A 14644-nucleotide genomic window follows, 5' to 3' on the forward strand; every position below is an offset into this window, starting at 1 on the left:
CACATCTGGCAATTGCACCAGAGCATCTGCTTTCCCTGGGCAGGGCTGAGTGTCAGCCGCTCTCTAGCCCCACATCCAGCGGTCCTGCACTGCCCTCAGAACCCTCTGCCCCCACCCTGCATCGTGTTAGTCCTCCAGCGCATTGCAGTGAACGTACCATACGCTACTAGGATTACTTTTATTTATTTTTATTTATTTATCTTTTTAGTTGGTCATGAGGCCTGAACTCTGGGCCTGGGCGCTGTCCCTCAGCTCTTCAGCTCAAGGCAAGCGCTCTACCACTTGAGCCACAGCACCACTTTCAGCTTTTTTCTGTTTATGTGGTGCTGAGGAATCAAACCCAGGGCCTCGTGCATGCGAGGCAAGCACTCTACCACTGAGCCACCTTCCTAGCCCATAGGATTACGATCTCTCGATGTAGAACGCTTGGACATCCACACGTCATGAAGAAATACCTCCCAGGGTGGCCATGGTGGTGGGCAAGGGGTTAAAGGGGCTGGGTTTGGATCCTGGCTCCCTGGGAAAAGGCTGTGTATCTTCGTGTGTAGGCTGATAACGCCCATGCCAAGAATGGCCAAGGACTGCGGATGATGTGGATAGGCAGCTCAGGGCAGGGCGGGAATGGAGGAGTTCGGTAAATATTTGCTGCCATTGCTTATTCTTAGCTGTCATTTTGCTCTCAAGCACAATAAAATGTCCAGACACAGACTTTTCCAGTTCCAAAGTAAACGCAGCCAGGAAACCAATGCAAAGACTCCTGTCCTGCGTTTCACTGAAGTGGCTCTTTAGAATGCGTGCCTATGTGATCCCAGATACTGGATGTTTATTTTGAGATGATTTGCACTTCCTATAGTTGGTAACAACCTTTCTAAAACAACTTTTTTTTTAGAACTATTTAAGCAACTTCACCCTCTAACAGGTTTGTTGCTTTTTTTCCTTATTTTGTTTTGTTAGTACTGAGTTTGAACTCGGGATTTTACGCTGGCTCTGCTGATTCATTACCAGTTGAACCATGCCTTCAGCCCAGCCTTTTGCTGATTATTTTGGAGATGGAGTCTCACAGACTTTTCTGCTCAGGCTTACTTTGAACTGTAATCCTCAGAGCTCAGCCTCCTGAGTAGTCAGGATTACAGATGTGAGCCACCAGTGCCCAACTTAAGTTATACTTGCTCAAGTTCATGCACTTGACTAAACCAGATTTATTTTCATTTTACTGTGGTAAGAACCTTGAACATGACATCTACCCTTGTAGGAGTTTTATTCTACTTCCCACTTAACAACAAGAAACTTTTGGGGGGCAGTCCTGAGTCTTGTGCTGGCACCTGAGCTATGTCCCCAGGCCTCACAAATTGAATGCAATGTTGTTCACCATGGGCATGCTGTTGTGCTGCAGGTCTCCCAAACTCATTCCTCGTGCATAGCCGAAACGTTCTGAACATTAATGAGCGGGGTCATCCTCATCCCCAAGCTTGGACAGCTAGCATTCCTGTCTCAGGTCTTACATTTGACTAACTTAGATCCCATAAACCTGAAGCCACGCAGCATCATGCTGTTCTTCTCTGCCTGGTTTATTTCACTCAACCAGGTGTCAAGATCATTCGTATTTCAGAACTGTCTTCATTTTGAAGTCTGAATACTTGTCCATGGTATGAATGTGCCCGTTTTCTGTGTCCACTTGTCCATTCGTGGGTACCTGTGCTGTTTCCAGTTCTCAGCTCGTCGTTGATGTCAGGACGTGGAGCGCACACAGCCACCTGAGGTCCTCCAGGCCGGACTTTTCAGTAGAAACCCAGAAGTGGAATAGCTGGGCCTTCTGCTAGTTCTACTTTTAATTTGTTTGTTTGCTGGTACAAGGATTTGAACTCGGGGCTTTATACCTGCCAAGCAGGCACCATGTTCCCAGTGACTTTTGTAATTTTTTGGGGGGGGGTCAGTTGTGGGGCCTAAACTCTGGGCCTGGGCGCTGTCCCTCAGCTCTTCAGCTCAAGGCGAGCACTCTACCACTTGAGCTACAGTGCCACTTCCGGTTTTCTGGTGGTTTATTGGAGATAGGAGTCTCAGGGTCTCTTCTGCCCGGGCTGACTTTGAACCGCAATCCTCAGATCTCAGCCTCCTGAGTAGCTAGGATTACAAGCATGAGCCACCAGTGCCCAGCGACTTTGTAATTTTTTTAAAGAATTTACCAAGCTTATTAAACACCTACTCTGTTTAGCAGTAGATCCTGGGTGTGTTGTGATAAACAGAATGAAGAATGGAGTCTCTAGTGGGGTTGCTGTCTTCCAATCACCAAATAAATATATCATTACACAATATGGTGCTTGAAAGGAAAATTACTGGAATATACCAAGGGAAGGTAGGCATGGTTGAACACGACCACAATCCTACCTACTCTAGGAACTAAAACCTGGAGGATTGTGGTTCAAAGTCAGCCTAGACAGAAAAGTCCACATGATTCCATCTTCAATTAACAAGTAAAATGTCAGACTGGAGGTGTGGCTCAAGTGATAGAGCACAGTGGGAGCAAGTACAAGGTCCTGAGTTCTAACTCCACTACTGTCTAAAACACACACACACACACACACACACACACACACACACAGAAAATAGGAAAGGTAGAACATAATGGTACTTCCCGCTACTCCCAAGGCTGAGGCAGGATTGAAAGTTCAGCACTGGGCTGGGAAGGTGGCTCAGTGGTAGAGTACTTACCTTGTATGCATGCGGCCCTGGGTTCAATTCCTCAGCACTACATAAGCAGAAAAAGAAGTAGTGCTGTGGCTCAAGTGGTAGAGCACTAGCCTTGAGCTGAAGAGTTGAGGGACAGCGCCCAGGCCCAGAGTTCAGGCCCAGGACCGACAAAAAAAAGAAAAAAAAGTAGGGGTAGGGGGTCAGCTCAGTGGTACGGCCCTTGCTTAGCATTTACAAAGCCCTGAGTTTGATCCCCAGTCCTTAAAAGAGGAAAAGGGAAAAACAAAAGGTATCGCCAGAGAAAAGTGGATTTGGGTGGTGTAAAGTTCTTGCAGCGGGATTTGTGGTGAGCGCGTGAACAGGACCCGGCCCTGCTCTTCTGTGGCCTGTGGTCCAGCCTAGCAGGTAGGTGGCTGTGGCCGGCAGGAGCTCCGAGGACAGACCTGTCTGGAGGAGCAGGAGGGCGGGCCCGTCCTGCGAGGCACAGGCGGGCACGGGAGCCATGAGAGTCAGAGCTGGAGGTGAGGCGAGGGTATCTCAGGCCAGAGGAGAAGTCTGGACAACAATGGAGAGACAGGAAAGCGGAGGGTGCCTTCAGGGCCCTTGGGTGGTTTGTGGCATGGGGCAGGAAAGCAGGAGAAAAGGCTGCAGAGGGGGAAGCTGGTCATGGAGAACTTGTTGTGGACAACAACAAAGCCTTCACAGTTTTGGGGTTTTCCTCTAAGGAGCAGGAGCCATGTGAGGGCTGGAATAGGCGGGAAGTAGCCCCGAAACAAGGATGTCTGGGGACACCTCAGCATCGTGATACCTTGCCTGAGTCCTCACTGGACTCCGCTGGAGGACGGGAGGTGGCCATGACCTCTAGGAGAGCCCCGACCCCACTGACAAATCCACACACAAACGCAGGGCAGGGCAGGGCCTGTCTGGAAGCAAGGTTTTCTGGTGGTTCATTGGAGATAAGAGTCTCGCAAACTTTCCTGCCTCGGCAGGCTTCAAAGCGTGAAAACCAGAAATGGCACTGTGGCTCAAGTGGAAGAACACAAGTCTTGAACAAAGAATGCCCAGGCCCTGATTAAGCCCCACGACTGACCCTCCCCCCCCCAAAAAAAAAAAGAAGAAACAAGGTCCATGCTGGGACCCAGGCCAGCCTGGGGCACAGGAGGAAAGTGGGCAGCAGAGCCCGGCCTTGATTCTGGCTGTCTCCCATTGTCCTGCATCCTTTGATTGGAACGCATTGTGTGTTTGAAACCTGGATAATTAAAAAGTTGGCTCTGGGGAGAAATAGAAGGATTTTTTTTTTCTCCTCTTATTCTATTCAAAACAAATTGACAAATTTGCTTTCCTCTGGCCCTCCTTCCCCCTCCCCTCCCATAATTACCTGAGCCCGGGAACAACTGTGCTAGCCCCAAATACCATTTCCTGGCAAGCCTCTCTCGGCCTCCACAGGAAGCCCCTGATTGGGTGGATGGGGCTCCTTCCTTCCGCCCCCCTCCCCTTGTTCCTGGAACGCCAAGCCAAGAATGCCAAGCTGGAATCTTCCCATGACAGATTATCTTGCCCAGCTCCCTGTCTCTGGGCAAAGATAGAAACTGTAATGTTAAACAAGTGAACTGATGACATCTTGTCTCTCTCTGTCTCTGTCTCTGTCTCTGTCTCTCTCTCTCTTAGTCCTAGACTAATTAACAATCCACTAGAAGGTCTTAAAGAATTGACATTTCTAGACTTGAATGAATAAAAAATGTTAAAACCTATTGTCTTCCGTGGGGATCATTCTGTAATTATACAGAACTATATGTGGGTGTGTGCAGTAATGCACCTGTGTGCACATGTGTTTGCATGCATGTACCTGGGCCATGGTTCTCTGCCTCACTGGAACTGGGTCTCCTATACTCAGCATTTTTTTTTCTTTTTTGTTGTTGGTCGTGGGTCTTGAACTCTGGGCCTCAGCGCTGTCCCTCAGCTCTTCAGCTCAAAGTGAGTGCTCTACCACTTGAGCCACAGCACCACTTCCTGTTTTCTGGTGGTTTATTGGATATAATCTCACAGACTTTCCTGCCCAGGCTGGCTTTGAACCGCGATCCTCAGATCTCAGCCTCCTGAGTAACTGGGATGACAGGCGTGAGCCACCAGCGCCTGGCACACTCAGCATTCTTGCTCCTGGTCTGTCACCATGAGTACCTCTCTTGTCTCCTAGACCAGAAGGCAGGTGCTTGTACATGGTAGAACCTTCAATGCTCCACTGGACAATTCAGATTTTACGTTAGCCTCTTGAAGTGCCTCACCTCCTCCCCCCCCCTGGCTTGGTAGAACTGAGGTTTGATCTCAAGAAGACCTTGTGCTCACTAGGCTGGTGCTTTACCACTTGAGCCATGCCTCCAGACCAACTTTTCGCTGGTTATTTTGGAGATGGAGTCTCATGGACTTTTCTGCTTAGGGCTGGCCTAGGATGGAGATCCTCCCAATCCCAGCCTCCCTTGAAGCTAGGATGACAAGGTGTGTGCGTGTGTGGTCACACCCAACCATCATCAATTGAGAAGGGGTCTCACACACTTTTCTTCCCAGGCTTGCCTCAAACCCCAATCCTCCCATTCTCAGCCTCCCAAGTAACTACCGTTGCGGGCATAATCCACTGGGGACTCAGCTTCTTGGTCTTCTTTTTCGATAATCTTGGCTTTCAGCAGAGATGTGCAGGCAGTCACGGTGCCAACGCTACCAGCAGCGGCTTTGATAGGCACTGCCAGGGAAGAGGACTCGGAGTGCTCGAGGGACGTGTTTCAGCTTCCTGGCCCATCAGCAGTTTGCAGATGAACGTCTTTACACAAGTTAGCAGCCCTGGGTGCTTGCTAGCGCACTTATTTATGTTTGCTTTGTCAACTGACAGACAACATGTGAGCAAATGTAGCCATTTTAATTGTGTGGTTTGATGACAGATGTGTGGACACACATAACCACCACCGGAAGTAGGGACCCCATCACCCCCGCAGAGCCGCCTCCTTGCTGGAGCGAGCCAATCAGCAATCATTCCTGTCTTTTCACTAACTGCTCCTGTCACCTGGCTTAGCTTTCCCATCTAGCATTTCTTGCAGGTGGAATGACCCCTACGTGCTGTTTGCAGACTGGCTTTTTTTTTTTTTACTCCAAATTCTGCTTCTGAGATGCAGATGTGGTGGCAAAGCTGTGGTTCACACGTCACTGCCAGCCGGTCTCAGCCATGTGTGTGCATCATGTGTCTACCCACCTGCTGGGACCGTGCTAGGAACCCGAGTTTTATAGCTGACCCTCAAGGACACTTCCACACACGTCTGTAGCAGTCAGTCTAATTAATTGTGGCTTACTCCTGTAATCCTTGCTACTGAGGAGGCTGAGAGCTGAGGAGTGTGATTCAAAGCCAGCCAGATCTGAGCAACTCTTACCTTTAGCCAGCACCAAGCCAGAAGTGGGGGCAATGGCTCAAGGGGTAGAGTGTGAGCCTTGAATGAAAAACCCAAGTGGGAACATAAGACCCTGAGCTCAAGCCCCAGTTCAGTGCCCGCACACATAGACACACACACACACACCAAGAACGGAGCAGATCTGGGGCCTTAAAAAGGAAGAAAATCCCGACGCATGTACAACATGATAGTCCTTGGGGACATTACGCTGAGTGACAGCAAATAACCGTGTCATGGCACTTATTTCTACAGAGCGCTAGAGCAGTCACATTCATACACAAAGGAGAAAGAGAGAGGCTCGCAGCTAATCCAGTGTGCACAAGTGCCATGGATCTAACCTGCTTCACACACACTACACCAGTTGCTCTCTGGCTCAGCTCAAAAGAGTCCCCAGGCCAGAACCATTTGTTCAACACCTTTCAATCAACTACTGTGAACTCACATTTAAGTTACAGTGTAACAGTTGTGTCACAGCCCAGCAGTCAACCAAGGCAGCCCCAGGGGCGGGGAAGAGACACTGCCTGGCCATGTGGGGCTCTGGCGGTGACAGCTGCCGGTCAGGCGCTCTGCCCAGGTGGCACTGATCGTGAGAAATGGGGAAACAAGCACAGTGGCTTGCCAGTGGCGGTGCGTGAAAGCAAACCAAAGCTAGCTGAATCTGGGTAATGGAAACAGAAGAGGGACTTTAGGGGACCCGACTCGGTGTGCACCCTAATCGCAGCATTTATTTGTTAGTTTGGGCCAGTCAGGGCTTGAACTCTGGGCCTCGTGTTGGTAGGCCATGCCCCAGCCCTTCTTGCTTTAGTTATCTTTTAGACAGGAACTCAAGTTTTTGCCCAGAGCCGGCTTCAGACCATGATCCTCTAGCCTATGCTTCCTGCACAGCGCGATATCAGACGCGTGACCCCAGGCCCGGCTTGTTTGCTGAGAGGAGGTCTTGCTAGTTTTTCACTCAGGCTGTCTTTGCACCAAAATCATCCTTATCTTTTTCTCCCTGGTAGCTGGGATTACAGGCATGAACCATCATACCTGGCCGCACAACATTTTCTTTCATCTCTTTCTGAATCTTCAGATACTGGATCTTGGTCCCAAGGAGATGCACTGAGAAAGCCCTTGGGGTGAGAGGGCTGAGGCGATCATTGCTTTGGAAAAGCAAGCCCATACAGGTCCTTCTGCGGGTGGGTCTCACACAGCTTCCTGGCACCCAGGAAGCCACAAGTCCATTCATCTACTGAGGATGTGGCACTGTGACCTGAAATTTGGGGCTCTCTGGAGCACAATTCAGTCTCGGGTGACAGCTGAACTTACTGTTACCCTTGGAGACCGTTGGCTTGGCCTGGCAGAGATGCAGCACTGAGGGAAATCTTGTCCATCTTTAATGCCACCCTGTGACCTATTCAATAAGCGTTTGACTGCTGAATGAGAGGAGAGTAAACCGGCCCACATTCTAAGCTTTGTGTTTGCCCTCCCCATTCCCAAAGTCAAGGTGATAGCAGCAAAACAGCCCGGACAGCAGGAACCACAAGTGCCTACGATAGAAGCGTCACTGGCTCTGCTTCCTCCCTTCATGCAGATTATTCAAAGACACGGACGCCTCGCGCCTAGACCCTTGTAGTTTCCTAATAGATAATTTTCCTTTAGATACTTCCTCACTAGCCTCCAAACCCACGTGCCCTCCATCCCAGTACCAGCCAGTATCCTAAGTGGATATTAATGCTTTTGATGTTGTAGGCATTATATACCTATAGACTGATTCTCTTTTTTTTTTTTTTGAACTTAGAACCCAGTCGCTGTCCTTGGACTTTCCTGTCCTTGGACTTCTTTAGCTCAAGGCTAGCACTCTACCACTTGAACCAAAGCACCACTTCTGGCTTTTTCTGTTTTATGTACAATTGAACCCAGGGCTTCATGTATGCAAGGAAAGCAACTCTACCACTAAGCCACATTCCCAGCCCTTATATTTTAATTTTTTGAGTGGAGAGGGTATTACTAAGGTTTAAACTCAGGGCCTTGGCTTTGTTAGTCAGGTGCTCTACCAATTGAGCCACAACCCCAGCTCTTTTTTGCTTTTTTAGTTGATTTTTGAGATAAGAGTCTTGCTACTTGGTTGCCACAGTCCCCCTGTCCCTGACTCCCAAGTAGCTGGGATTATAGATACACACCATCATAACATTTCATGCTTCTATTTTGACATTTTACATGAATGTAATGGTGTTGAATTCATCCTTTAAAAATGATTTGTAAGCCAGGCGTCGGTGGCTCATGCCTGTAATCCTAGCTGCTCAGGAGGCTGAGATCTGAGGATCGCAGTTCAAAGCCAGCCCATGCAGGAAAGGCTGTGAAACTCTTATCTCCAATAAAAATCACCAGAAAACCGGAAGTAGGGCTGTGGCTCAAGTGGTAGAGCACTCGCCTGAAGCTGGAGGGACAGCACCCAGGCCCAGAGTTCAAGCCCTACCACTGACAAAAAAAAAGTGATTTTTTACTTAACCCTTTTTTATTAGTTTGCAATTTACCTTTGTTGACACATGAAGATGCAGTTCTTTTCACTGGTCTGTGATATTTTGTTAACTGAACGTACTAGGCCTGATTAAAAACAAAAAATACTGAAAGCTGGGTATAGTGGCCACGCCTGTCATTCTAGCTACTTAGGAGGCACAGATCTGGAGGATTATTAGGGAGATGCTGAGATTAAAATATCGTGGAGGACAGGCCTCCCCTGTTTGCTCCTTGTGGGAACCTGCCACCCTGGGGAAATGCCTGAGAGTCTTGACCTTGGGCTTGGAGAGTGTTTACTTGATTTGAAGCACTGGTAAGTGGCCAAAGAGGGGTTGGTGGAATTTGTTGTGGTCCTGGTCATTTTAAAAAAAGAAACTGGCTAAGGGCCATTTCACAGAAGGGCCGTGAGACATAATTTTACAAAACACAAATATTTAGAACACATAATCTATAAATAGTCCCGACGATAAACAGCAGTCACCACTTTGCCCAGGCCAATCCTTGACCCGAAAACACACAAACTTGGGTTAGAAGAAGGCAGTTTTTCTCCTCCCAAGCTTGCCAGACACCCCGAAGGCTTCGAAATGACCTCCCAGGTCTTTCTCTGTCTCTTTCCATAAAGTGAGGCTTGTGAGATATGAGAGCCTCTTGGCTGGTAGCTTGCAGTTGTGCAGAATGGCAGGCCTGTTTCAACAGTGAGCCGAAGAACTGTGCCAGGGCTGACTGAAGTTACCCATGTGCACTGCCCACTCTGATCCCTTGCTCCTTTCTGTGAGAGGGGTCCCCCCGGCTCCCCCGCTTATGGGATGCCTGTAGCCACCAGGCCCCGTGTGAACTGACTTGCATGCTCATGGGGCCTAGACGGCCTCCCGCAGCTGTGTGTGTCCCGGGCTGTGAGGTGTGAAGCTGTGTCCCTCTCTCCGCCAGGGTATGACTTCTGCCAGGTCCTGCAGTGGTTTGCGGAGCGGGTGGACAGGATCATCCTGCTCTTCGACGCACACAAGCTGGACATCTCAGACGAGTTCTCGGAGGCCATCAAGGCCTTCCGGGGCCAGGATGACAAGATCCGCGTGGTGCTGAACAAGGCCGACCAGGTGGACACGCAGCAGCTGATGCGAGTGTACGGGGCTCTCATGTGGTCGCTGGGCAAAGTCATCAACACGCCTGAAGTTCTGCGCGTCTACATCGGCTCCTTCTGGGCGCAGCCGCTGCAGAACACGGACAACCGCCGGCTCTTCGAGGCTGAGGCCCAGGACCTCTTCAGAGACATCCAGAGCCTGCCCCAGAAGGCAGCCGTGCGCAAACTCAACGACCTCATCAAGCGAGCGAGGCTGGCCAAGGTGAGCTGGGGGGCTCTTGGTGGTGCTGGGGGTGAGCTGCCCCAGGGAAGGGCAGGCTCCATTCCAGCATGGAATGGGTGCTGGGATAAGAATAGAGCTTTGCAGCCGGGTAACGGTGGCTCACGTCTGTAATCCCAGCTACTCAGAAAGCTGAGATCATTTTCCAGAAGGTGAGGTGGTTTGAAGTCTTTGCCATCCTTCAGCAGCTCCCCGACCTCACCGCTGAGTCTCCTGGCATCCCCAGAAATGTGTGCATGGTGAAGTGACTCGAGGTCAGAGGACCCCCTCAGGCAGCCGAATTCTGTTATAAATCACATCACTCCTCCAGGATGATGTAGCAGAAAAAATAATTATAGAAAACCCGTGTATTACTCATAACGCCGGAGACAGCGGCTCCTCAGAAGCACACGAGAGCTTTAACCAGTGCAAAGTAGTTCCCAGGTCCTGCCCCAGGGCTTCTGCCGTGTGTGTGTGTGTGTGTGTGTGTGTGTGTGTGTGTGTGTGTGTGTGTGTGTGTGTGTGTGTGTGTGTGTGTTGCTGCATGCGTTCGTGACCACACCAGGACTGAATGGCAGGCCACCCTGACTGTCAGCGCAGCCTCCTGCCTTGGGCCTTATCACTCTGGCTGGCACCAGTCTCCCAGCTGGATCTCTAGAGCCCCTGGTGCTTGGTAAGGAGGCATCATCAGCCCTCTGCCCTTGGTTTTCTGGTCACGGTAAACACAGACATCCCGTCCTTCCTGAATCCCTCCTGCCTCACAGCAGGTGGTGTCTGGTCTGTGCAGGAAAAGCAGGGCGCAACTGTCTTCTGCGCCCCTCCACAGCCTCTCTTAAGTCAAAAGAGCACAGGACCTCCATCCCCTAGTATTCCTCTCTACTTCCCCAAGGTCTCCCAGTGAGAACATACACATTCCATCTCATGGTGCTGTGTGACTCACCATCCTTTATTCTCTCTTCCTGGTGCCAGCTGCTTCCTGTCCAGAGCTATGTATGGCTGCTTTTGTTCCTGTCCTGTAGGACAGTCGTGCTAACTGCTCTGCTGATCCGCGGATCTGCAGCTCTCCTGAAGGGATCTCTCCCTCATGCTTGCCCTGGGCCAAATGCCTGCTGACAGGAAGTGTGGTTTTTGCCCATGCAGCAACCCCCTGGCAGCTGGTGTGGTTGAACTTTCAGGGTATGGAACAGCCCACGCTATTTAATAACCGAAGCCGGTAGCTCTTCTGATAGCCTTAGCAAATTTCAGGAGGTTTATTTATTTGTGTGTGTGTGTGAGAGAGAGAGAGAGAGTGCATGTGTGTGTATGTGTGTGCATTTGTCTATTTTTAATGCTGCCAGACATCTTTAATTTGCCAATCCTTGCTGAGGGTCAGGCGACACAAGATGCAACCCTATTCCGTCATCTCTGTGAGTCTAGAGCAGGAAGTAGCTGCAAGGGCCAGGCCGCCGTCCCCTGTGCAGCGTCCCTGGCGTCCTGGAGCTCGGGCCTGTGGATAGGCCGCGCAGCCTCCCCTGAGGGAGCACAGACGCTGCTCTGTATTCCCACGCTGCATAATGGAAACCCTTGTGCTGGTGTGGCGCGCACGCCGAGCTTGCTGAGCTTACTTATAGGAAAAGGCTGGCTTTTTTTTTTGTTTTTGTCTTCCTAAGAATAGTATCTGATTTGTTCCTTTCCACAAAGGAAAACGTTTGAAGCACAAAAACTTCTAGCCCCAGCAAATTGGTTGGAACTCAAAGCCTCTAGCCATCTTGCACGTGGTGATGCACGTAACACTGAGCTACAACCTCCAGCCCTCTCTCGGTAGTTTTGTCTTTGTTGTTTGATACTAGGATTTGAACTCAGGTCCTTGTACTTGCTGGTCAGTCTCTCTATTGCTTTGGCCATACTCCCAGCCCTCTCTCTGCAGTTCTGCCTTCCATTTGTGAGCTTGTTTGTGGTTAAAAGGTCAAGGAGACACCTGAGCTTTTCACTTGGGAGTGTTTCTCTTCATACAGTTTTCCTTTTGCAGGCAGAAATCCTGCCGGGCTGCCCCAGTTTGTATCCCGTGTGTTCTTCTGTCTGGTCTTGTCAGTAACTGCACAGAGGCCCCCCATCCTTCATTACCCACGAAGGCCTGCTGCTCAGAAACGTGCAGAAACTTCCTTGGGTTTCATACTAAGCCCATACGTTAGAAAATTCAGATTCCAAGTCCACATCGTCAGCCTGCTTGGTCCAGAGCACTCACACAGAATCCAGAGTAGACAGTATCTGCAGCAGATCTTACTTCATTTCCTGGCTATAAATCTGTCATTCTGTGTATTCTAGAAAATTTGCCCTCTACAGAACCCCTAAAATGCTGAGAGGTGTATTGAACTGATATTTTGAAACCATGTCGATGTCACCTCGTTGGTATCAGATCTGAGCTTCTAGAGGATCTATTTATAGACCAGTTATTAAGCAGAATGTGTGGCCCTTCCAGGGAAAGCAAGAGTGTCCTTGTTTTAATCCAGCTCAAAGTGTCATAAAGAAGAGATTTAAGGGCTGGGTACTGGTGGCTCACACCTGTTCTCCTAGCTACTCCGGAGGCTGAGATCTGAGGATCATAGTTTGTAGCCAGACTGGACAGGAAAGTCCTTGAGACTCTTATCTCCAATTAATCACAAAAAGCCTGAAATAGAACTGTGACTCAAGTGGTAGAGTGTAGCCTTGAGCACAAAAGCTCAAGCTCCAGGACCAGCAAAAGAATGAGGAGGAAGGAGGAGGAGGGGTATGAAGAGATTTAATAATGCAAAAAGAAAATAGATAGTCTTTTCCAAGAGCGCTAAAGTTTAATGGTTTTTCTACTGAAATTTAATGGTTTAAAGTACTAGGGATTAAGCCCAGTGCCTCATGCATACTGGGAAAGTACCTCTTGAGCTACACGCCAACCACTTTTTTCTATATTTTGTTTTTGAGATTAGGGTTTCCATAGCTTCACCCAGATTAGCCTTGAACTGGAAATCTTGCTGCTTCTACCTTCTGAGTAGCTGAGATTACAGGCATGCACCACCATACCCAGCTGATATATGGCTATTTCTATGTATATTTTTTTCACAATTCTCTGTTCCCAGGAACAGGAAACCTTCAGGGTGGTTTGGGTGAATCTTCAAGATCTGGTCCCTGTTGATGAGCAGCCTGTTTGGAGTACTGTTAGCTCTTGAGACTCCAGTCACGGCTGACTGAATGAGTCTTTAAACTATTTTAAGAAAGGCCAAACAAGGGTTTGGAAAGTCTAATTTAGTTGAATTCAGCTGTAGTAAAATAAGCAAACAATAGAAATTAGACTCAGGGAAATTCCAAAGTCAGCTTTATATAATAAATAATCATAAATAAAAAGCAAGGCAGATCCACTGGGTAGTTCCCACCCTTTAGAAACACATTGCCCAAGATTAGGAGATCTTGCTCAATTAAAGAAAGAAATGAGGCAACATTTGAGGAACAAGTGAGAAAGGAGAAAGAAAAGACGAGCTCAGTGATTTTTCAGGGTTCACTGTAGTTCTGTGGAATTTAGTGTTCCCTTCTTAGTCACGTGCCGGGCAGGGCCTCGCTTTTCTGTCCGTGCTGTGAAATTCTTTCTGAGGAGGCGTCAGGCATTCTGCAGTTCACAGATGCTTCTGGAGTCACCGCGCAACAGCCCGGGCCCAGTGAGAGTGACGCAGAGCACGCTAATCCCACTCTACCTTGGGGCTATAAAAATAGCTCAGTTGCTGCCTGTGCCAGAGCCCATATACGGAAGCCTGTAGACAAAGGCCCACCTCAGCCTCTGCAGCCTTCTTCAGTCTCTTTTAAGGCTGTGTGCCAGCTTGGAGCTGAACAGACTAGCAAACCCTAGCCCAACAGAAAAAGAATCAGACATGCCTGTCAGTCTTACAGACTGACTATCCCAGGAGGTCGCCGCTCAAGTGTTTTTTGGGTTGGTTTTTTTGTTTTTTTTTTTGCTTATAGCATTATAAATCTACCTTTTTTTTTTTTTTTTACATCACACCTATAGTCCTAGCTATGGTAGGAAACTGAGATCTAAAGAACAGATCTGGTTTGAATCCAGCCCTGTGAGTGACAGTGAGTGATCTAATCCCACTCCATTTTGGGGCTTTAAAAATAACTCAGCAAGTCGGAGCCAGTGGCTCACACCTGTAATCCTAGCTACTTAGGAGGCTGAGATCTGAGGATCTGGGCAGGAAAGTTCGTGAGACTCTTATCTCCAATAAACCACCAGAAAACCGGAAGTGGCACTGTGGCTCAAAGTGATAAAGCGCTCACCTTAAGCTGAAGAGCTCAGGGATTTGCACTCAGGCCCAGAGTTCAAGCCCCAGGACTGACAAAAAAAAAAATAGCTCAGCAAAACCCTGGACTAGATTTGTGGCTTAAGTGGTAGAGCACTAGCTGTGAGCAGATAAGCTGAGTGAGTGTGAATTCTGGCACAGAAATAAATAGAAGATAGATGGTAGATAGATGATAGATAGAGAGATAGCCCACTCTGAAAACATGCGAACTCTCTAGTCGTAAATGCTCTCTACCAGATTATGTCTTCAGATGAGAAACATGACTTGCTGCCCTGTTTCCCGGCCGCTTTCCCTACACTACTGTCCAGAGCCTCATCACGTGAAGGTGACGCCCTCTGCACCACGGGCGCGGGTACTTCCCTTCCTCCAAGCCAGCTGACGACAGCCA

At 49.1% G+C, this 14644-nt stretch overlaps 1 protein-coding gene across 1 annotated transcript in view; it reads left to right on the forward strand.

Moving 5' to 3' along the window:
- The window catches only part of Ehd4 (EH-domain containing 4), a 52226-nt gene that overhangs the window by 28781 nt on the left and 8801 nt on the right, over positions 1 to 14644 (forward strand). Inside the window, exon 5 of the mRNA XM_013009989.1 lies at positions 9546 to 9958. Within this exon, the coding sequence (XP_012865443.1) occupies positions 9546 to 9958 (413 nt within the window). The remainder of the gene's footprint in view (positions 1 to 9545; positions 9959 to 14644) is intronic.

Source organism: Dipodomys ordii, unplaced genomic scaffold (genome assembly GCF_000151885.1).
Source record: "Dipodomys ordii isolate 6190 unplaced genomic scaffold, Dord_2.0 Scaffold11, whole genome shotgun sequence".
In the NCBI taxonomy this organism is placed as follows: Eukaryota; Metazoa; Chordata; class Mammalia; order Rodentia; family Heteromyidae; genus Dipodomys; species Dipodomys ordii.